At 39.6% G+C, this 23,485-nt stretch overlaps 1 protein-coding gene across 1 annotated transcript; it reads left to right on the forward strand.

Moving 5' to 3' along the window:
* The first annotated feature begins 1,251 nt into the window (after window positions 1–1,251).
* On the forward strand, window positions 1,252–23,485 carry prickle3 (prickle homolog 3). Its single transcript, XM_079239422.1, has 11 exons — window positions 1,252–1,384; window positions 8,614–8,696; window positions 15,881–16,064; window positions 16,249–16,362; window positions 16,491–16,628; window positions 18,028–18,231; window positions 18,873–19,059; window positions 20,625–20,939; window positions 21,064–21,369; window positions 21,456–21,851; window positions 21,925–23,485. The coding sequence occupies exons 1-11, from the start codon at window positions 1,343–1,345 to the stop codon at window positions 22,383–22,385; spliced, it is 2,430 nt and encodes an 809-aa protein (XP_079095548.1). The 5' UTR covers window positions 1,252–1,342; the 3' UTR covers window positions 22,386–23,485.

The following is a 23,485-nucleotide window of genomic DNA, read 5'->3' on the forward strand; positions in this document are numbered from 1 at the left end:
TTCTACTCAGGGATAAATAAAATATCTTTGATTTGATTGTGCTTGTAGGATAAAGAAACGTTTATATGCATCTACCTCATAGTACAGCTTGAGGTTCTTTTGAATAGGAGGGGTAAATGGAACAATTAAAAACAATACAAAAATTAACAATAAAAACATTTTAAATAGAGAAAACATCTGGTTAAATCAAAACTTTGACAGAAAAAGTAAGGAAATTTGTGTTTGTAACATTTCTTTGTTTTATTTATTTCATGGCAGTAAATTTTATTCCGTTGGAAATCCTGTTTATTTCCTTTTTAAATTGTTACACCTTGTAAGGGAAATACATGTGTTGGATGAGCAGCAGAGTTGAGTATTTGGGCAGCAAACATAGGAAGTTTGCCAGATCCAGTGCTCATGGCTGCATTGATAGGGTAAGAGTGTAATATGGTGGTGTAAGGCAGCATAGCTTATCATCACTGAAGGCAATCTTAGTACAGAATGATATCAAGATGAGTTTCTACAACCAGCTGCAATCCAATTTCTCTGCGATCTGGGACTGTATTAAATCCCCCAAGATGACAACGCTCCTCTCACAGATTGGGGTTCATCACAAACTACCTCAGATTTTGGGAGTGGACAGTCTGGCCCCAAATAAAAACATTTGGGATCAGTTTGGGTAAGCTCTTTATGCCAAAATGACCAACACAACCACAATGGCTTGCAACAAAAGCTGGTTAAAGTGAAGGATACCATCCCAGATCCCACAGTGATGTGTGACCCGCACGAGGAGTACGTTTTTCCCACATGCTACTGAGGTCCCTGGTCAACAAATTAATCATTAAAATAAAAGAGGTTGATTACAGTGTTGTATTTTTATGGTTACATTTTAATGTGTTTAGTTTTTTTCTGTTTCTCCAAACCTCTAAAGATACCAAACTAACATAAACAGCAGGTTTGGTTCATTTACTTAGACACAGCTCACACTTTGAACTCACTTTCAGCTGCTTGTCATGCATTTCCTCACCAAACACACAGCTCTGAGTTGTTTCCATAGACTGTATATAAACACACTGCTCCGAGTTGTTTCCATAGACTGTATATAAACGAACTGTCTATGCTTGTTTCACACATGTAGTTGTTTTATTTTGAAAGTCGGGCGGAAGTTCTGTTCCTTGTGAGTTAATCTAGTTTTCTCAGATCCGAAAGTCGTGAGACAAGACAGAATGAAGAGTCCGGGGCAGTCCGCTGGGAGCAGCATGTAATCCAGCACAGATTGTCCTTCTGGCAGTTTTTAGACCTAAATGTTTGTCCTCCTCGTTGGTTTAATCGGTTTTTGCTTTTTAAACCTTCCGTCGACATCATGTTCCTGCGCGGGTCTAAAAAGCGACGCTCACTCCGCTCGGTAAGTGTTTGTTGTTGTTTTGTCGTATATTTATTCTACTTTTCAGAAAGTTCACTTTTTAGGAAACACCTTCTTTTAACACAATGTGTACGTTCAGGTTACTTTTGATGTTTTGGGTTGCTTCCTTGCTTCACTATTAAAGTAGACATGACATGAACTTGTACTGAAGTCCAACACTGAAAGCAACCCGAGCGGAACTTCGTCCCACCTTCACCTGGCTTTTGTTTCGGCCACTTTCTTTTTATTGATTAAAAAAAACAGCCGAATTTCCCTCTCTTTTTAACAGTAAGAATGTAGTTTTATCACAGCCTTTCCTTTAAATCACGCTTTCTTTGTTTCTTGAGTCATTTCGGCGCTCCAGGTATTCAGGAAGGGACAGACTACGTCATAGATTTGTACCTGAGCAGGTTGGGATGTGATGGTTCGTGTTTATGTTCTTTGTCAGACTCCCATCGTCATGTAAACAAATCAGGCTAAGTTTAAAATGATTCATAGTTGATCATTTGCTTAAAACACAGCCTATCTTGTCAGCTCGTTTAATAAAAGGTCGACCAACATCTGGATCTGCAGAACATCTGTAATATTTCCTTTGACTACAGTTTGCAATGCACCTAATTTCTTTGAAAAAAAAAAAAAAATACAACCCACACACTAGGTGGAGAAGCCAGATTATTTCTCAAAAATTTCCTTGCATTTATTATGAGTATTATAGCTGGGATAAGGGTTTTATAATAATAGTGCGCCTGTTCACATAACATGTAAAAAGTACACTAAAGCATCCTCTAAAATGATTAATAGGGAATATATATTCATATTGTCCCATTGGCACTAAATTGAACACTTTTATTTATTTATTTAATTAAATTTACCAGCTTTTTACAAGATTTTCCCCTGTCCCTATTTTGCATATCGATAATGGGAAGAAAATGGCAACAAAAGGTGGTGTTAATATAAATAGAAATAATGCCAGTAAATATATACATATGTAAATAAAGGTAACCAAAGTGACACAAAGTAAGGGAATTGATAACAAAAAAACTTAATAAGCATCACATTGGTATTGCATATCTTGGAATAAGTGAAGATAGTATTGTGAAACCTAGTTTTAAAGCAGTTTTCATGTTTTCTTGATAGAGCATTATGATTAATCTTAATTTCACTTTTACAAATGTATTTCCCAAATATTTTTGCATGCATAATTACTTGTACGTTCAATGGAAGGCATGGCAAGACTGAAATTACAAATCATTTCATAGTAAAAAAAAAAAAAATCCTTCGTGTCCATTTTTAAAACAATAATTAGCTGCCTGTGTCTCTGATTTTGGTATGGCACCCTAAATTCCAAAGTTATCACCACATGTCAGTAATACCTGAACTTTAAGATCATATATCAAGTCAAAACATCAACTGTGGAAATAAAATCTCCTGTTGCTTAAAGTCTACACTCTCTGTTTGGTCTGAGACTCTACTTACTCTACACCGCAGTCACAGATAAATCTCTGTTTGACCCTCAAAATGACAACTTTACACAATAAGCTAAAATAATGTTCTTTAAGTTGACCTCGGCTGCAGGAAGCAGTAGTGCATAAACCATGAAAGAGACGAAGGTGAGGAGACGGCTGGCAGGCAAACTGTGTGTTTGATCCTGCCTAGTGTAGAGCGGTCTACTCAGCATGCCAGGACGCCAAAGGCCCCCGACCTGTGACCCCTCCTGATCATTTTTAATCCATTCATCAGCACAAATTTGAAAAAGTAATTCAGTTATTGGTTTTAGGGGGTAGTGAGCCCTATGATCGAGCTGTTTTCTTACCTGAGGAGTTCCACGCACTTACTTTGGGCCAACTTGTTTAGTTCTGGTGTATAATTTATCCCTTTTATCCCTTGTCCTTTCAGCATGTCCGTCACCTCGTTACAGCTTTACTTGGTAGCCAGATTTAGCTCAATTAAACCCCCATGTGCTTAAATCTTATATTCGTTTATTTGAACACAGAGGTGTTGATATGTAAAGTCTGGCTGCACATGGTCTAGGTGTGTGCATGTGAGATGGATTGAACTTGAAGGTGTGGGTAAAGTATTATTTACTTTACCCACACTTTGTTTAGGGGAAACTTCCGACACTGCTCCCATTACATCCGTCACTCAGCGCAGCACAAAAGGAAAACCTCCAGACACAGACTTGACACATTATCTTTTATGGAAAACTAAATTGCAACATATGAAACCCTTCAGCGTCTTTCTAGCTTTTTGGACACTTTAGTCACGACAAGGACATGTATGATAAACTAAAAATGCATGTATAAGCCCGACCCTTTAAAGCACAGTCAACTTATAGACATTCTTTTTTTCTGGACAGCCTCAGTTGTCAGATTGAGTGCTAAAATTATCCTAAAATGTCAAATGATATTAAGTGTAGTGTACTACTAACATTACCATATTAATAGATTCAGGACCATCTGAATTTTTTCCTCATACTAGTAGTAATATTTTTTATTAGGTTTTAGCTTTCAGGACAGGAAATATGAGAATTGAAACAAACACCAAACAGGAGCTATTATTATTTACCTCACAAAAATCAGCGCTGATGTTTTACTGCTCCTGATTGGTCATTTCTGTCAAGTCCAACTATCTGATTGGTGGAAAGTTTTAGCAGGAAGTGGCTTCATCATAATTTATGGGTGAAAGTAGTTGTAACAATTAGGGGTTACAAATAAATACAAATGTATAAAATTTTTGTCATTTTTATTGTTTATATTGATCTTTTTATTTGTCTTCTTGAGCATTATAGCAGCAGAATGATGGTCTGGCTACTGTGTTGTTTTTTCTTAATTGAAATCAAGAACAATAACAAGCAAAAAAGGGTTTTTTCTTTTTTTTTTTTTTTTTTTTTTGCTGATTTTTTTTTTTTTAGACTAAAAACAATCTCAAAGAATCGTAATGTAAATTGAATCGACACCCAAAAAAAATCTAATTGAATTGGGACTGAAGCATATTGTCACAGCCCTTGTCACAATTATATTTTTTTATTACAGAAATGTGATGACCATTTTCTCATAGATCACTCATTGTAGTTTTACCAAATAGTCTGTGAGTTAACGCTACATTTTGCAGCTGGATTGTAAAACCCCTGGTGGGTTATAAATCTCTAGAAAACATCTGTACCCCACAGAAATACACTCCACCATTCCAAAATGGTTGACAATATAAGTGATAGCATTCAGGACATTAGAGATCTTGTTGCCTTTTAGGGGTTAAAGATAAAAACTGTGAGATCCAAAGACGCCTACCTTCTGTTTTTGTTCTGTAGAACCACCTGGCATGGTTTAATGCATGTTTGTTTAGATCAGATCATGTGATGATAGTTTTAACTTTAGAAATGACCCTAACTGGGTAAAGTGTGGCCATCTCAGAGATCTGCAAAATGACATTAAACTATTGAAGATATATTAATGTTAAAGCTACATTGGGGATCTAAACATTTCAAGGTGATTTATAGCTTTTTCTCAGAATTTCTAAACCCTAATCCTTACTACGTCACATGCTTAACTCTTATTTACGATCTGTCTTTAAGTGAGTGATCAGATGTGTCGTGATGTTGACCTTTTTATCTGTTTAATACCACACTATGTTAGAATTAGTGTAAACCATTATGCTTCATTTCACTTTGTTTTTAAAAGACTTCCATCTCATCAACCACAGGGGCAGAGACACAGCAGCTCATGATACTTCAGAAAAATATGTGTGCAAGATTCCTTTAACTTATAGCAAAGCTTTACCTCTTCATCGCGAGAGGAAGCATAAGATCAGAACAGAAAATCTTTGCACATACCAGGAACCATCAATCCTGAAATGTAGCATACCAAAATGGCGAGGGAAAACTAAGGTAAAACACCCTCCAATAGATTGGCATCCAAACAAAACACAATTCTAACCATGAGTAATATTCTTTTACTTCTTTCTTAATCCTCATGGTGTTTCTAAGGTGAATTTGGAGGCTATTTCTCAATTCTTCTTATGATTGATGGACGCATTGATACTCAACATCGTCTGATGGATTCCTGAGACATTTACCTGCGTAACACCTCCATTAAAAGCCTGGAAAACTTTTCAAGTTAACTTCTGTTGTTTCCATTTTTGCACCGTTCCTCATCAGACATTACTTTACTAACCCGCTGCTATCCTCTGGTTTTCACTGGAAGTAATGTGGGAAGAGATAACGTAGTTACCGTAGATAAAATGTTTGCTTCTGAAGCTTCTGAAAAACTATAAAGGCTGCTTCTTACAAATGAAATGTTGCATACGGGCAATAAAAGATCTTTTGAGGTTAGAAATTGCATTTTTATTATGTTCCCAGGGGTTGGTTGTAACAGTATTTACACAGGAGTACAAAACTCTTACATGTAAAGATACACCGATATCAGTGTTGGTATCTGCTCAATGCCATGTGTGTGTACTCATACTTTGTATTAATAAATACCACAACCAATACCACACTAGTCAAGCCAGTGCAGATGTGTTTGATGACATGCTTCGGACATGTTTTAAAAGAAATAAAAGCCTTGAATGTTAAAATGTGACATTTTTTACACTAAAAGCGAGACATCTATACTTGTATTTCGGTAAAATGTGCCAAAATCGAAATAAAACTTGTTGAAATTGTTAGATCTGCAATGTTATTATATTTGTATTGGTGAGGTAACTTCAGAAAGGATGGGTCATTTATTACAACCTAATGAACTCTTACGCAGTTATAACAGTAATAATAAACATAGTCACAATAATGTTCACATAAACAGATTTGGTATCTGCAAATATCAGTATCTGCTAGGAGTGGGAAAACGAATTGTAAAATCGAATATCGGGATTTTTTTGCTTCACAGTTTTAAAATCTTTTTTTTGTCACGAAAGAATTTTTTTTTCAAATAAATAAAAGTAATCAATTATACAATTTTTTTTTGTCATTTTGATTGTTTTTTATGGATCTTTTTACTTGTCCTCTTGGGCTTTATAGCAGCAGAATGATGATCTGGCTGCTGTGTTGTTTTTTCCTAATTTAAATCAAGAATAATGATGAGCAAAATAAAAAGTTTTACACTTTTTTTTTTTTTGTTAATAATCTACAAAAATCAGCTATATCAAAGAATTGTGAGAATCACAATTTCAATCGAATCAGCACCCAAAAAAATCTGAATCAAATCGAGACAAAGGCGTATCGTCACAGCCCTAGTATCTGCAGATACTCAAATTTCAGATATCGGTATTGGATCATATCTCCCAAAATGTGGATCGGTGCATCCCTACAAAGGCAACAAGCTCTCAGCATCAGCTACAGAGGTCAAACAATCAGAACATCTTCTTTTAGATTTGCTCAAATGCTATTTCTGCTTTTCAGAATGATTCATTTGAGATAAATTTTTTTCTCCTAAATATGTGCACCAGCATGAAATGTGGTAATAAAGTCATGCATTGCTTAAATCAGGTCAAAAAGCCTCCCAAGATAAAGAAGAGGACAATAAAGCATGAAGCGTGTCATTTCATTTGTTCGCTGTAGGTACTGGGCTGTAATCGGTTCAGGCCAGATACAGTTTCCAAAAATGTCCTCATCCTTTTTTATTTGTCTCTTAATATTCAGTCGTAGTCGTCTACCCGTGTTGAATGTACAGACTTTTTGCAGTATTTGCCTCCCAGGCTCAAGCACCATGTTAATGTGACCACTTAGGAACTTGTTCCTGAGACACTAACAACCAAAAAGACCCAGTCATCCAGAAATCATCTCTACGCTTCATTTAGCGCATGTCATACCTGGCTGAGAGGTGATTAAAAAGCTTGAGTCTTGTTAACCTGACAGACTGCGATGCATTACATAACTCAGCTGAACATGACTTTAGACTTGTATATACTTTCTAATGCAAATAACCAAACATATCCATTTGGGAGGATATTTAACTTCAAGCAGAATCATTTCCAACTGGACAAAAACACCAAATGGGACCATTTAAGCTACCTGTTGTTTCTGAGTTTGGTAACAAAGCAGCAATAAGTGAGATAAGCACGTAAACAGTGCTGGCAGTCAAAGTAATGCACGGCAGTTGTTGTGAGAGCACATTAAATCTGCTGGGGAAACAGGCTTCACATGATTGCTGATCATTTAGTGGTTAGGGGTGGGGGTGAACAGGTATGCACAGGCACCCTGCTGTATCGCATAGCTTGTTTTTATTACTTTTCTCATCGAAGCCAGCTTTGTGCAGCTTCATGCACAATTTGTTCAAGCATTTAAAAGTCAGCTTGAAGTTGGATTTTGTCAAGCCTTGCCACCACATTAACAGCTATGTGGGCTTTTGGTCAGCAAATAAAGTTTGTATAAAGTCACTTTGTTGAAAAACATGAATGGAAATCACTAAGATGCAGATAAATCCAGAGTCCCACCAAATAGAGACAAATACAGATCCCGTTTTGTGGTTGTAGTTTAACAATGTGTTCTCGCAGCGAGCGCTGATAGAATAACAGCAGAGTTACGGCATCCGAGGAAAAGAAAGTAGAGACAGAACGACGACATGGAGAGGGAAAGGGTGCAGCTCTCATCCTGTGTATGCTTCCTTCCTCCCATCTCTAAAAAGAGGCCTGCGTCTGCAGTCTGTGGTCTGCACACACACACACACACACACACACACAAGGCTGAAGGAGTAGACACGAGTTGTTTTAGTGCTAAGCTGTAGAGTTGCCCTTGGCGAAGTCCAACTCAGCACTTTTGGCAAAAAGCCTTTTTGAAATTTTTACATGTATTACCTCAGAAGGCTCATTGTAGCTCCCAGGCTCAAGTGTTCTCATAGAAACAGGTGAACTTTGGGGCAAATTAAGTCATTTCAACGCAAGCTGCAAAATGTATCTCTGGGCATTTATTTATTAAAGTTAAAAATTCAATAAAAATCTCTTATTTTTAACCACAAATGCAGTGATTTTTTTTTTTTATATGTTGTCAATCCTAAACTGCTGTGTAAATTATATTAATATTATAATACCTTTTATTTTAATTACAGATAATTATCAACTTACTGAACAAGTCACATGAAGTAGTTTATAGTTTACAAATGTACGCCTTACATGTTGATTTTTCTATGACCGCATCTAAAAAAAAAGAAAAAAGTACATTAACCTTTGTTCAGACCAGGTGTCAAACAGTTCTGCAATCAGGAAATGTGGTGAGCTGCAGTGACTTCATGTTGTGTTTTCAGCAGGAGAAAGAAGACCCAGACAGAGGCCAGCCATGCATGCGCTGCGGAGACCAGTGCCCCGGCTTCCGCGTCCATGGCTGGAGGTATAAACCTGTTGTTTCATGCTGCATATTCATCTTCATCTTGAGCTGCAGAGTCTCCAGTCTGATTGCTACATCTTACACAACTACTGACAACTAACACCAGTTTTACCTTTTTTAATATAAAAATAAGGCATATAATTAGGTGTCACAAAGGCTTTGAGTGCCTACCAATGCTGAAAAAGAGGTTTAAAAATTTAAGCATTTTCAGCATTAAAATACGATTTAATAACAAGACTGAAATTACGGCGTTTTATTTTACGATCTTCTGCTCTGTGAAAGTTTGCTGAACTGCTGGTTTGATATAAAACCACTGTTGCTGTTTTCTTTCAGTGACAATCATCTATATGTTGTAGCATTTCCTTTACTTTTGTGCACAGTGCTAAATTGTATCATATGTTTTAACCAGGGACACCAGAACCCACGAGGGCACTTATCCGCTACAGAGCAGAAAAAGAGGAGTTTATTGTTTACGTTCCTGTTCTAGTACTAATTTCTGTTAAAAAGCCTCTATTAAGTTATAATTACAAAAATAAGTTACACGTGCAATTCCCATGTTGTGAATACAATGTCTGCAAAACAACGTCCAAGGAACAGTCGTTCCCGTTTATGCAGTTTACACAGCATTAAAAGTTGTATACAATTACTGCTACAGTCTGTATTTATATCTACATTTAAAAAAAAAAAAAAATCAAGCTATGCACATGTATCTTATAGACAACTTGTATCTGACCCTTGTAATGAAATGCATTGGGCTGATGAAAACAAAGAAAAAATTTCTACTTTCGATACAGAACATTCATAAAAGAGGCGTGGTTGGAAGGAAAGGTGACTGGCCGACAAGCAGACAAAAACTGGGAGATAAACCGACTGCCCAGACAACAGAAAGTAGCACGGCTGACGACAATGGCATCTTGGAAAACAATCACTCGTCGCCTCTGTTTGCGTAGCAGAGCGCCGCAGCTTGATGACGTCGTCACGGTGTAGTGGTGTCCCATTTCTTAGGGGAACATTTTCACCACTTGACACTTACCCCTCCACTGGGGTGGGGGGCGAGGGATAGGGCTAGGGGAAGGGATAAAAGATAAAATTGAGACAGCCTAAGTCTGTTTTCTTTGTTTGCTACAGAATGCTCATTAAGCAGCATTTTTCCACATTAACAAGTAAATATGATTTTATGTCATTGCTAAATTGATTTCTTCACTGTGCAGGTGAGTTTGTCTTTTTAGAAGGACAGCAGCATTTGTACAGATAGACGTCACCTTAGCTGTGAGCTGTGTACATGATGGGTACGGATATACATTAGCAGCCAACAGACACAACGCATGACCCTCGGCACCACACGGAGCAGATCATCCCCACTCACTCTATTGTCATAAAGAATTAGGGTTATACATGAATGCCATTAAGCCTTGGAACCCACAACACCAGCTGCTGCAGTTTGTTTGTGTAAACATTATCTACATGTGGAAACGAAGCACAGCGGAGCAGCAGGATTACCAGTCGTCATCCTTCCACGTGTGTCAGAGCGGCAGCAGTTTCAGCAGAGTGTTTATCACTCATCGTGCTGAAAACGGGAGAATATATCTGCTCAGCAGGACGACTTTTAAGATGAGCAAACATTTGCTTTTTGGGCAAATGCAGTAAAAAGTGTCTCATTCACAGGTCAAATTCTGGTCCAAGTTAAGATGAATGTTTCTTTAGACAAGTGCAGTGAGAGTGGAGAGTTAATTGTACCAGTAATGAATCTTTTTTTTTTTTCACCAAAGTGCCATCTAACTCTTGTAGCTACTTGTTGCTACACCTATCTAACAGCCGTCTTCATAGAAGAATCGTGTCTTTCATTGGTTGATTAACTTTATTTTTGTCAACTTTATTTATATAGCGTCAAATCTCGGCAATGTCATCTCAAGACGCTCTACAGACAGGAAAAAAAAAACATAATGAAAGCCAATTTATAACAGCCTATATATGGAAACCAACAGATTGAGTTGGAAGCTCCAACTCAATCTCCCAATTTCTTGAAGGCTCCTTTTCTTTCTCTCTTTATATTTAGTCTTTCAGTGTAAATCCAGCTGGTTGACTCGTCTCTTCAGCATAGTTTTATCAGGTTTGTTAATAAGATTTGGCAATGAAAGTTTACCCTCTCAACCACTTTATAGCCCCCCACCCCCCTTCCTTTCCATGGCAGAATTCCCTCTTCTGAAACTTTTATATTTTATGTGATTTAAATTTTTCAAATGGCAACATTTTATATATATTAACCAGCTAAAGTAGCTTCTTAGTCTGTGATTCAGTGTTAAATTACATTTACCAGCTAAATCACAACAAAGGGTACAAATCTACATTAATACATTAAGCTCCTTTAAAATCCCAAATGCATCACTGAAGCGAGAAATGTCTTTCTGAAGGAAAGAAGAAAACTAAAAACACAGTAGCATGTCATGTAACTATTTTTCTTGTGTTTTTTTCCCCAGTAAATTCACCTTAATTTAAGTTAAAACATAAGCTTAGAAGTTAGGATGTAGGATGCTCTCCCTCCAACCGCCTGTTGATTTATTTCCAGGATGTTTAATCTGTGTAGGGTTAACATGATATGTGTTTTTGTTTGCATTTTTTTCACTATGCACATGGCTGCTGGACAGATGAGACGAAATGACAAAGACACACGTCTCGTTTAGACGTTTCAAGCCTCTTAACCAGTTCAAGCGAATGAGGGACATGAAAGTGATTAAATGACTGAGATTTATAGGAGTCAGCATGTAAGACCCCAGAATCTGATTCCAATTGCCTCCTTTTTAATTTCCCATTGAGACTCACACCTTTGCTGAAGGAGACGATCACACGAGCAGCCATAGGCTCAGCTGGCGATGCTCACTGAGAGGGAAGTGATCCATCTTCATCCATGAGCTTTTCCAGGCACTTTAAACTGGGATTGGAGGCAGATGGTGCTTCCGCTGCCCAGCAGCAAGCGAATTGAGTTACTTCTGACCCACAGGTCCCCACCACGCTTCAAAAGTGTTCAGAGACACCCCTGCTATTAGTCTGGGCAGCCATGTGGCAATTACTCAGCCACTTATTAGTGGCAGAGGGTTATGGGACGAAGCCCATCTGTTTCTCGGATTCTACGGCTCCCTCTCTCCTCCTCATACAGCTTACTTCACTTATAGATTGTGATACAGAGCGTTATCATATTGCTGCTACATCGTCTGTCCCATCCGTTTTAATCCAATAAAAAATGCTTAGTAAGTAGTTTAGATTGGCAATTTGAAAAAGAGCCATCTTCTCGTAGTCATCGTGCTTTTAGTGATGTTAAGTTATTTTTTATTAATCTGGTAATTATCCTTTTGATGAATTGTTTTACCACTAAATTAGGAAAGGAATTAATGGCATTCATCAATACTCCAAAATTAAAACGTGTAATTAAAACGCTGCCAGTCAAAGAAAAGCAGAAAAGTCAGTGTCTTTAGTCTTTGCTGAGCGATCAGAGTCAGATAAGTCGCTTGTCGTGACTCTACAAAGACTGAAAGTTACGCTGCTTGTTGGCTGTTTCTCCAGAGACACGTCATCGTCATGTGCGGCCAGCTTGATCACGTAGTGTGACAAATATGACAGCAAAACATTGCTCACAGGGCCAGAATCTGCTCCTCTTATTCATGTTAATAATGGCGTTAAAGCAACAATCATCCATCTGTTCTGAATCAGATACAACAGTTTGGCCGCAGGAGGATCGACGGCGTGTGTGCACACTTGGCGGTTGTCACCAGGACTTCGGGGATTAATAAAGTATTCAAGTGTGGTGCGAGATATTTGTGATGCTTATTAGAAATGTGTTGAAACTTGAGCTGCATGTAGACTTGAGCTTATCTTATGAGCAAGTTTGTGGGCACTTAAAGATGTGTGTGTATTTTGGCTAGTGTGTTCAGTGCAGCGAAGCCTTTTGTTTGCGCCCCCATGCAGAACGGAGGAGGGTGGGAGTGAAAGCTAGCAGGGGACGTTGAAAAGGGCTGCTCAGACAGAGGAATATTCACATGGAAAGGAGCCGCCTCAGAATATCCTGCTCTGACTGCAAGCCAGCATGGTAGCTAATAGAAACCTACGGGATGCAGATCTTTACAGTTTCAGATGAACACTGGTCTGGATGGGACAGCAACATGCTCACTGGGATTAACATAGCATGATTATTGCAGAAGGTAATGAAGAAACCATATTTTATATTGATTTTTAAATTGATTAATGATAAATTTAAGTTAGACTAAGGATTTTGTGTGTGTGAGGGTCTTTAGATGTTGTAACTGCTATATTTATTTTAAAGAACTATCTGTGTGGACGACATGTGTTAGTCAGTGAAATGCTTGCTACTATATTACCCTCTGGATTTGGGTTAGTTTGGGTCAGTAATCCATGGGATGTAGCAGATATAAATTTTAATATCATTACTGAAGAAGATTTTGTCTGCTGGATATAATTAGAGTTTACTTCAGATTTGTATCCTTTCATAATGTCCTTTTATTTATTTATATGTTGCTGTTTAATCCACCTGTAGGGAGATGATAATCTAATCTTCTCTCAACTAGCATGCTTTATTATATTCAATTTATCTTCAGGATCAATAAGTCAGTGAATGCAAACGCATCAGCAGTGTCGGTAACGATGTATAGGTCTGTCAAAACAAATTTTGGAGGCAGATTGTGGATGCCTGTCCAAAGCAGCATCTGTCATGCCTCCTGTTAGTAACTCACATGGTTGGCAGTGGATCCAGTTCTTCAGTATTACTTTGTTTTTCTGAGTAATTCTGTTAGTTAGCACAATCCCAGGTGTATTTTCCAAATCTGGAATATAAAGAAACACACCAATTCCTTTTGGTATTATCAATCAAACACAACAGACTAAGCTGCATTTTAAAGAAGCTTTTTGTTTCATTATATATGTATTTAACATGGTGAATTGTGTGTTTTTTTTATTTTATTTTTTTTATACTAAATTCAAAAACCCAAGTGACAACTTTGAGAACTTAATTTTTTTTTTTGTTTTGTTTTGGTTTCAGTCAAGTACATTTATTCTTCCCATTCATGATTCCTGGCCTCGCTTTGCCAGACAAATCTGAATTAGTCTGTAAAATTTGCTTTTAGCTTTCAAGAGGGAACAGAAAATTCTCCTGAATGAAGTAACAACCGCTTTTCTGTGCACGGCATCTCTTGATGGGACTCCTCTGTGTGGTCTCTTCTTTCCAAAAACTGTCTCAGATTTGATAAGCGGTTGTGATCGGTCTGTTTGGGCATGCAAAATAAAAATAAAAAATCTGTTAAATGACAGGGGATCTGGAGCGATCTGACAGAGCAAAATAAGCACGAGCTCTCAAATTTAAAAACCGTTTGGCTCCCGGGTCACAAATTTCTACCTGGGCAATGAAAGCATACTTCATATAATTTCCCTCTTTTGGAGCTTCTTATTAATTTTGAGGAATTACAAATTAGCATGGTTCATGTCCAGAGGGAAGAGAGACGAGCTGTGTTACATAACCGGGTATGGACTCAGACGGTTTAACAGGATGAAGCTCATCACAGCAGGTACTGAGTAAATTTTACCTTTATTTCCTGCAGTTATAATAAAACAACCAGGTGTACAGAAATAAATGGAGGGTTTACCATGATGCCATCTACGTAGCATATTGTAGTGGACTGCCTCTTGCAGTTGCTGATTTGCATTTTTATCCCACTTGCTTTCATTTCTGCACGTGGAAGCTGATGGTGGAGCAGCATCAGTGGGGTAGCTGCCGTGTGAGATGAGTATCTGCCATCTGTCCCATCATGCCAAGTCTCTGACTGTGTCTTTATACCCACATACGTGGGCCTTGTGTTCTTGCCTCCTCTTTTGTTAACACAGGCTCATGCAGACAAATACAGCTGGGACCAGATTTGTGCCAACATGACTTGAACATGACTAAAACTAGCTTGCTACGTTTCTTACTATTTACATTGGATCTGCCTGCTTGGCAATTACGGGCATTCTTATACAAAACGTAGCTGTATATACTGTCCTCAGCTTGAGAAAAGCTGCTGGAATCCCATAAAAGCATCTTTTATCTTTGTTTTGTCAACAATTAACTGTGCATTCACACTGAAATCCAGTTATTACCAGTGGTCACTAGCTTTTTAAAGATTTATTAGAAGAGTGGGGTTCTGTAATTTATCAGGGGTTTTGTGCGATAGTGTTCAAGCTTTTTGCTTGTTTTGGGGGGGGGGGGGGGGGGGGGGGGGGGGCTGGAATAAAGCAGCTTTATGCCTTATGAACTTGAGCCACAAGTACCAGCTGGCAAGCCGTTATGCAATCAGAATGGACATGTACACATGAAGTAAATACTGCATATGGCCACATTGTCGCACCCTGTCAAACACATGACACCCACACCTCACCCTCAGCCCGGGGCACTTTGTTCTGACTCCACCGGTCCCACAGACAGACACACCCACCTCCAGATTGAATGCGACGCAGAATCGGAGGACAAGACATTTGTAATACGAGGCAGTGGGAGATTATGACTCCCGTCTTCACCTCCCTCCCTTAACTGTGCTGGATTGGCAGGCAGGCTTATGTCCGTGACCTCATTTCCTGCTTGTTTGGTAAAGATGCGCAGGTCCTGATGCAGATCCTGCGGGAAGAGGCCATGAGGAGGCCAGGAATTGGTCTGAGTTTATCTGTGATCCAGAGAATGATTTTTTTTTCTTTGTTTGTTTATTTCTGTGTCTTTATAATCATGTTGTGACAACAGACTGCATGAGGCGATTTGTGGGACGGTTTCAGATGTCATGCCTCTGGCTCAGTGTGTTTGTAAATCGTATGGTTAAAGTCACAGGAAGTGACATGTGGACGTGATTATAAAAGAGTGTTGTTATTTAAAGGACTCTTGGACTTGACAGTGGTGCTTTATTTTAAAGCCCTCTTAATTTTTTATCGCGGCTGTGTGTATTTCTGCTGTAAAGGAACAGTAAAGGAAAAGATAGAAACAGCTTAGGTTATTATTAAGATTTAAAACTTTATATCTCGCCCACAGTACTTGAAGCACCTGGAGTAGCTGCGTGTGATATTAAATAAAAAGCCTGACATCCGATCACTTTTAGCCTATGTTGTAAATCAGGCAGACAGTCCCGAGGGATGAAGCTTAAACTCTCTCTCTGCCTCCACAGGAAGATCTGCATTCACTGTAAGTGTGTACGTGAGGAGCATGCAGTGCGATCGGTGCCGGGGCAGCTGGAGAAGATGATGACGAAGCTGGTGTCAGACTTTCAGAGACACTCTATCTCCGATGATGACTCGGGATGCGCCTCCGAGGAGTACGCATGGGTCCCACCTGGGCTCAAGCCCGAACAGGTAACAACTAGGACACCAAGCAGCGGCGGAGTCGAGACATAAATTAATACTACACAGCCTTAATGTGTGCTCTCTTTGTGACGTGTTTATACATAGACATAACCAGTCTGATTCATTCACATTTGGATTTATGTCAGCAGTTGTTGTCTTATGGTTTCTATTTTTTTTTTATTTTATTTTACAGGTGTACCAGTATTTTAGCTGCTTACCAGAAGACAGGGTGCCTTATGTGAACAGTCCAGGGGAGAGATACAGGATCAAACAGCTGCTGCACCAACTCCCAGCCCATGACAGTGAGGTAACATCAACATTTATCGCAGTATTAAATCTTCATGAAAATAATCATCATTTACAGATTTGATCCCAGTTTCGTATTTTAAGTCTGTATTATTATTTTCTATGCTACTAAAATTGTATTTCCTGCAGCCCCAGTACTGTAACTCTCTGGACGAGGAGGAGAAGAAGGAGTTGCGTCTGTTCAGTCAGCAGAGAAAAAGAGAAAATTTGGGCAGAGGCATTGTCAGACTTTTCCCAGTAACCATGACTGGAGCCGTCTGCCAGCAGGTGTAGAAAGAATTTTTATTTTTCTTCTTCTTTCTCTCTCCTTTTCTTTCTCTTTCTCTCCATCATTTGTCTTTTTTCCTCTATCCCTTTCCCTCATCCTTTCTCTCTTTTATCTCTCTTTTTCCAGTCCAGTCCAGCAGTTAGAAGCTGAAATAACAGACTTATGAAATAAATCGTAAAATAAAGAATAAAGCTTAAAGGGGTGCTATGATGGTATTTGGAGTTTTCTGAGCTTTCTACAGTGTTACAGTGTTGAATCCTCATCAGACATGTGAACGGCTCTGTTTTTTATCACCTAAACGCATGTTTGAGTTTGAGTTCCAGCACTCTCTCCGTTCGGTTACCATAGTGACCAAAAACACGTCGTTTTAGAGAGTTTTTTTCTACGTGGAAATCCTTGTGACGTCCCGGGGGATAAGGTTCGGTGATTGGTTACCTTCTACTGGTTAACAAGGGCATGTACAAATACATCAGGCGGGTGGAAAACGTGGGATAAAGTTATTTCCAACGATGGCTGGTGAGTTTACCAAAGAGAGACATCCTGCTGCATTCGTTGCTGCGGGTTGCTGTTTTCCACTTCGTTTTCAGGGTCGGATTCAGGTTCCAACATGTACGGCTGTATGCTATGTGTTGACATTGTATTTTGTTTTTTTTAATTGAGTTCATATGAGTCTAATCCTTCTGTTTATTAGATGTTACAATGACGGCGAAAGCAGGTGCGGTGCGCGCTCCTGATGTAGTGCAGTGGCGGGAGGCGGGGCTTAATGCGGAAGAGTCTCAATCCACTCGTTTTGCCCACAGGCTGATCTGACAGCCTACGGAGAGGGTCGGTCTGAAGTAAATAAAGCGATTTGTGACAACAACTCGATCAATCCCAGCCCTTCTGGTCTCAGAAATAAAAATAAACTAGCCTGAAATGCACATAATAGTTCCACTTTAAGAACCTCATTGTAACCTGATTGGAGCCTCGTTGTCCCTGGGCTCCTCTTGGAAGAGTAAATGTGTTCAGCACAACACGGCAATCCAGAGCATCATTCTGCTGTCAAGATGTTGGACAGGACAAGTAAAACAAAAAAAAAAAAAAAAGTATTTTTATTCCTCATATAGAAAATGCTGCAGATTCCATCATGAGGCCAATTTAAAGTTTGCAAATCTTTCTCCTCCAACGATCGTGCATAAACGTGAAAGCTTCTTAAACTGCATCAGAGCATTGTAGGCAGAGGTTGATTCGCTGTGCATGTAAGCACAGGTATAGCTCAGGGGCCACAGCGCTCTGAGATTTAATGATCACAATCAAAGTAGTGTGCAACCTAAAGTATTCACCGTTTGCTAAAGGATACACTACCTAACTTCCTTCCTTTTCCACCACACCCCCTCCAAACCACATGTATTTTTCCAGTGTGGCAGACAGATCTGCGGTGGCGATATCGCTGTGTTTGCCAGCCGGGCAGGACACAGCAGCTGCTGGCACCCTCAGTGTTTCCAGTGTGCATCCTGCAACGAGCTGTTGGTGGATCTGATCTACTTTTACCAGGATGGACAAATATACTGCGGCCGGCACCACGCCGAGAGGCTGAAGCCCCGCTGCCAGGCCTGCGATGAGGTGACTGTGTCCACAAAACCTCAATGCTGTTTTCATTTAAAATCACCTGCAAACTCACCTTTTGCAGCAGTTCTTTAATAGGAAATTGTTGTTGGAGTCAGAAAAAATACTTATTGCACAGAACCAGTTTACATTTTTTTTGTAAATAATAATAATAATAATAATAATTATTATTATTATTATTATTAATATAAAGTTTATCTTGCAGAAAAAGAATGAAGGCAGGAACCAGTGTAAAGCTCCTGCGTGAGAGACTAGGATAACTTTAGTAGTTTAGAGTACTTTATTTATATATCATCAATTTAATCATAGCTGTATTTTGGCATTTCTTCTAATCACTACATACTAGTTGTGTGTTTGTTTGTTTTTTCCTGTTAGTCTCTTTCTGTTTTGAATGTCCTGTCTCTCTCTGACTTAAAGGATTAGTTGAGATAGTTTACTAATGGATCTGCCAGGACTGACCTACAAGAGGTCTTTAGACCCAGAGAGGGCTTAGCTACCAACAGAAGGGCACCAGCGGCATCCTTTTCTCTATTTTCTCCACTAAGTTGTCAGGATTCTGTAGCTTTTTACGACAGTGATTTGCATACTTCTGTTTGACATCACTTCTCTGATTCTCTCATTTTAACTCTCATTTCCAGATTATTCTAGCAGATGAATGTACAGAAGCGGAAGGAAGATACTGGCACATGAAGCACTTCTGCTGTTTTGACTGCGAGGCTGCACTGGGCGGCCAGCGTTACATCATGAGAGAAAGTCGACCGTACTGCTGCTCCTGCTATGAATCCCTGTATGCCGAATACTGTGATACCTGCGGAGAACACATAGGTACAAAGTTAGCTATGAAGAAACTCTTAATGTTTTTTACTAAATCCTTTTTATGTCCGGTAATACAGGAAGGTACTGTTTCATACGTCTGACAGTGGAATATGAAGCCTAATTCCACAAATCACAGAAATTCTCCTTCAGTTCTTGTAGACCAAACAGTTTTTTCTCTCATTCACATCATAAGACAGCAAATCAATACATTTTGTCATGTAGATGTGTTCATAACATGTTGAAGTATAAACTGAGCATCAGAATTAGGGAATAAAGAGGATTTAAGTGGCTTCAAACATGAAATTAGCTGGTCTGAGTATTTTCTTAACAAGCCAGGCTGGGCTCTTTTAGTTTGGAGTGTATACATGTTAGGTTAATTAGTCACTTTAAATTCTCCCAAGGAGTGAATGGGAGTGTTAATGGTTGTTTGCCTCTTGGTGTCTTTTCATGTACTAGCAGCCTGTTCAGGGTATACACCGCCTCTCGCCTAGTAGCTGCAGGGATGGGCTCCAGCCCCCCTGCAACTCTGCTTTAGAATAAGTGGGTAAAAACAAATAAATGGATGGAGTTGATGGACAGGAGTTCTTCGACAGATCTTTGCACTACTGAGCAGATTTATGGAGTGTTTATGGAGATTTATCTTCTTCTACTTTTTGGGAATCTCGTAGTTACATCATTAAAAAAAAAAAGTAAGAAAAATGTTCCAGCTGTAAGTTTTTGGATATTTTCTAGTGGCTTTTGTTAGAGTTGCATTTACTGATCTAAACCACCTAAAACTTTATTTATATAGCATTTTATAGAGCATACATAAAATGCAAATCAAATTGCTTTACATTAAAAATGTTATGAACATGCCCCCCCATTCTTTTCCCATCAAATCGGCATGACCATAAATTTACCAGTCACATATATATAAACATATTTAGACACATATAAACATAAACATAACCACACCCACATACACTTAAACATATACGCACTTGTACATAACGGTGTCGGAGAGCACTACTGATCATCCTCATCAGTAAAACTAATAAACATGAGAATTTTTATAAAAAATTTTATAAAGATAAAAGAATAATATCAAAATAAAACAAAATACTCTGAGATATAACAGGTAAAATATACTAAGATACATTTAAATAAGGTAAAGAATAAGAATATAAAGTACCAGTTGTAGTTCAAAATAATAATAACTTAAAAGTTTTCTTAAAAGGGAAAATCTTAAGCTTTCTCTTAAAAATATCGACACTCCCAGCTGCCCTCGGGGCGTTTAGCAGGCTGTCCCACAGGTGAGGAGGATAAAAGCTAAAAGATGTCTTGTCCTCAATCTAGGAATAAAAAAAAAGATCAGCCCCCGATGACCTAAGAGGCCTGGGAGGTTCATAAGCTAAAAGCAAGTTTGATAATTACTAAAAGCAAAGACCTTTTGGCGCTTTAAAAACTAATAAAAGTATTCTAGATTTGACTTGAATTTATACATAGAGGATAATGATATCTACACATATTGATGAAGTAAAAATATCTCTGCAGTCAGCACAGATATGGATAATCACAAAGATTTTTCCTTTCAGGTATCGACCAGGGCCAGATGACGTATGAGGGTCAGCACTGGCACGCTGTGGAGTCGTGTTTCTGCTGTGCCCGCTGTCGACTGCCGCTGCTAGGACGCCCCTTCCTCCCTCGCGGGGGTCTCATCTTCTGCTCCAGATCCTGCTCACTTGGTGAGGACCCCAATAACTCAGACTCCTGTGACTCGGCCGTGCAGAGCAAATCACCTCATCATAATCGACAACTGGACACAGCAGAGAGACGCCATCATCTTCAGTGTGGTTCCCCGCTGCAGCCACTAGAGGGCATCAAGCCCACTGTCACTCCTGCAAAAGAACGTGTTCACTCTGTGGAAAACACAGGCAAGTATGAGAGGTTTAAATGTGTTGCCTGGGTCCCAGTGAGTTTGTATTCATAGTATTTAATTCACTCCATTGCATTTTGTTAACTTGCTTCTCTTAGGTGTCCACTGCACTGCTCCAGTTCAGAATGGAGTCCCTTTTCCCAGTGGGCTTCCTCACCCAAGAGGCTCCTATTCACCTCTGCCCCACATTCATCTAGGAAATGGCTTCGGTCCGTCTTGGCCCAATGACGTTCCACATTACAGTTTACTGCCAAGGGACTGTGGTGTCAAACCTCCAGGCAGTGGTTTTCAGTTACAAGGAGTGCTAAATGGAAATACTGGACTAACTGGTTGGAACTCAAGAGGAACGTCGACTGATAAAGACTGTAGGAACTGGGTTGAAAAGACAAATCAGGCCATGCAAGGTAGAAGAACTAAACTGCATTAATGTCACTGTAAAGGTTAAATATTGTCTTCTAACTACAGTTTTATCTAATTGTTCTCTACTTAGTGTTTGCCCCTCAAAAAAACTGCCATGGCAACCAGTTCACTTCATCTGACTCGCCTCCCCGCTCATCAAGCCACTCCCCCGTCCTGCCTCCTCCTCTGCCAGTCAAGTCTCGTGACTTGATGCCCCGAGATTCTCCCCCTCCGTCCGTTCCCGAAGCGGAAGACCGGCCGTGTGATTCTCCATCGCCGCTGACTCGCAGTGGCACAGCGAGAGTCAGCTTCAGAGAACCAATTAGTTGCAGCTACTCCGTTGAGGAGGATGAGGATGAGAATGAGGACGGGCCGCCCCAAGAGAGTGAGGAAAACCAGCGGGAGGAAGACGAGGAGGATGACGAGGGAGGTTTTGGAAGCAGGTTGCGTCTGCAGAAAGGCATCCCACCACAGATGGATCTGCTGGGTAAGACACGGATGTTGAACGTTAATCTGACTCATTGGTTCTGGATTTCTCACAGCTTCTTCTATCCAATCAGATGGCTCCTCTTACCAGCAGCGCAACCTGAGGCGAGGATGGGGTCGCTGCCGCATCCCATCGGACGCCGTTCTTCACTCAAGTTCAGAGCGGCGCTCCCGGAGCTCACGACCTGACCGGCCCCAGCTGGATACTCTGGACTGGAGAAGCGAGAAAGAACGAGACGGCCGCGGCTCCTCCAACAGTTCCTCGTTGACTCTGCAGCCAGGAAAGTACAAACACGAAGACCCCTGCTCTACCTGCTCGTCGTCCTCAGACTCGGAGGAGGAAGGCTTCTTCCTGGGGGAACGCATTCCTCTTCCACCGCAGCTCCGAAAGCAGCAAGGCGAGAAAAGCCAAGCCAGAGAGGCAGAGGAGGGGAAGGAAATGGAGAGAGACTTTGGACTGAGAGGCAGCATAAGGCGGAGACGAGCTCTCAGTCAGAGTGCAAGAGACAAAGATAAAAACTGCTCTGTATCTTAACAACAAAAACATGTTTCTTCTCAGTTGTGTTGCAAAAGAACAAATAATAACCATTATTATACTGGTGTTTATCAGGCTTATAATGGCTTCGATCCAACGTGTGCAGACTTTTCCAAAGGTGAACCACAGCTGTAGTTCCCAAAACACAAAGGGAAGCAGAGTAGCCTCCGAGAAGTCATTACCTCATGTTGATGGTATTGGCTGTTTGACTTTGAGATATTACAGAGTAGAAAATGATGAGTCATGCAGTTCGGCGTGAATGAGGGGTGATTATCTGTTATGAAATCCTGTGTGGATTCAAACTGGTTTTAATGCTGCAGTGAAAAATGAATGCTCTTAAGTCTGCAGCCACACATTCTAGATGGGACCATCACGAAGACGTGTTTTCACTATAATATATGACTTTAGTTGTTTCAGTTTGGCAGACTGCAGTCCAAGAGGCTGCAAAGCTGTTGAATGTGTTGTTGATTTTATATTTTGATCAACTAAAGAAACTTTAGAAAGAATCAGACCAAACACTCATCTAAAAACTTTTCGCCTTTCTTTAGAAAGTTTTGACTGGAAAAACAATTATTTCACTGGAAAACTACAAGCATGGTTGTACAGAAAATGTCCTCAAAGTGAAACCAGTCTACCTGCTGTTATAAACACCAGTATGTTCATGCACTTTAGAACAAAACATCCCCTGCTTCTTGTTACTTTCTGTGAAGAACCAAAAGTGTCCAAGTTGCCATTTTAAAGATTTGATTCGGCAACACTACTGCGTGGCTTAACGGCGCAGGTTACTGAACTGCTGTTTAAATGGCTGGTTCTCACTGACAAACATAATCTCTAAAAGCTCTAAATTATCATTAAAATGTTGTGACACTTTCAAGATGAAGAGACCACAACAGGAAATGTTCATTTTTAGATGATCAAGAACAAATTTACATCCTGCAGTGTTCCATTTTTCTGTGCTCTTAAGTGCAATCTTCAAGTGATTGTTATATTTGACTTTTATGGATATTGAATGTGCAGAAAATATGGATTTTATATCTTAACACACAATGATTTGTGTTTATTTCTGATGTTGATAGACAAACAAAATACTGTAGTTTGGA

This window comes from Telmatherina bonti (assembly GCF_933228915.1).
Source record: "Telmatherina bonti genome assembly, chromosome: 4".
Lineage (NCBI taxonomy): Eukaryota > Metazoa > Chordata > Actinopteri > Atheriniformes > Telmatherinidae > Telmatherina > Telmatherina bonti.

Bases quoted from the DNA above. Each gene is read 5' to 3' on its own strand.
- prickle3 (XM_079239422.1), top strand. From the start codon at position 1,343: ATGTTCCTGCGCGGGTCTAAAAAGCGACGCTCACTCCGCTCG. The intron at 16,629-18,027 runs GTGTAGAAAGAA...GTATTTTTCCAG, and splicing joins CTGGAGCCGTCTGCCAGCAG to TGTGGCAGACAGATCTGCGG. The intron at 21,370-21,455 runs GTAGAAGAACTA...TTCTCTACTTAG, and splicing joins GACAAATCAGGCCATGCAAG to TGTTTGCCCCTCAAAAAAAC.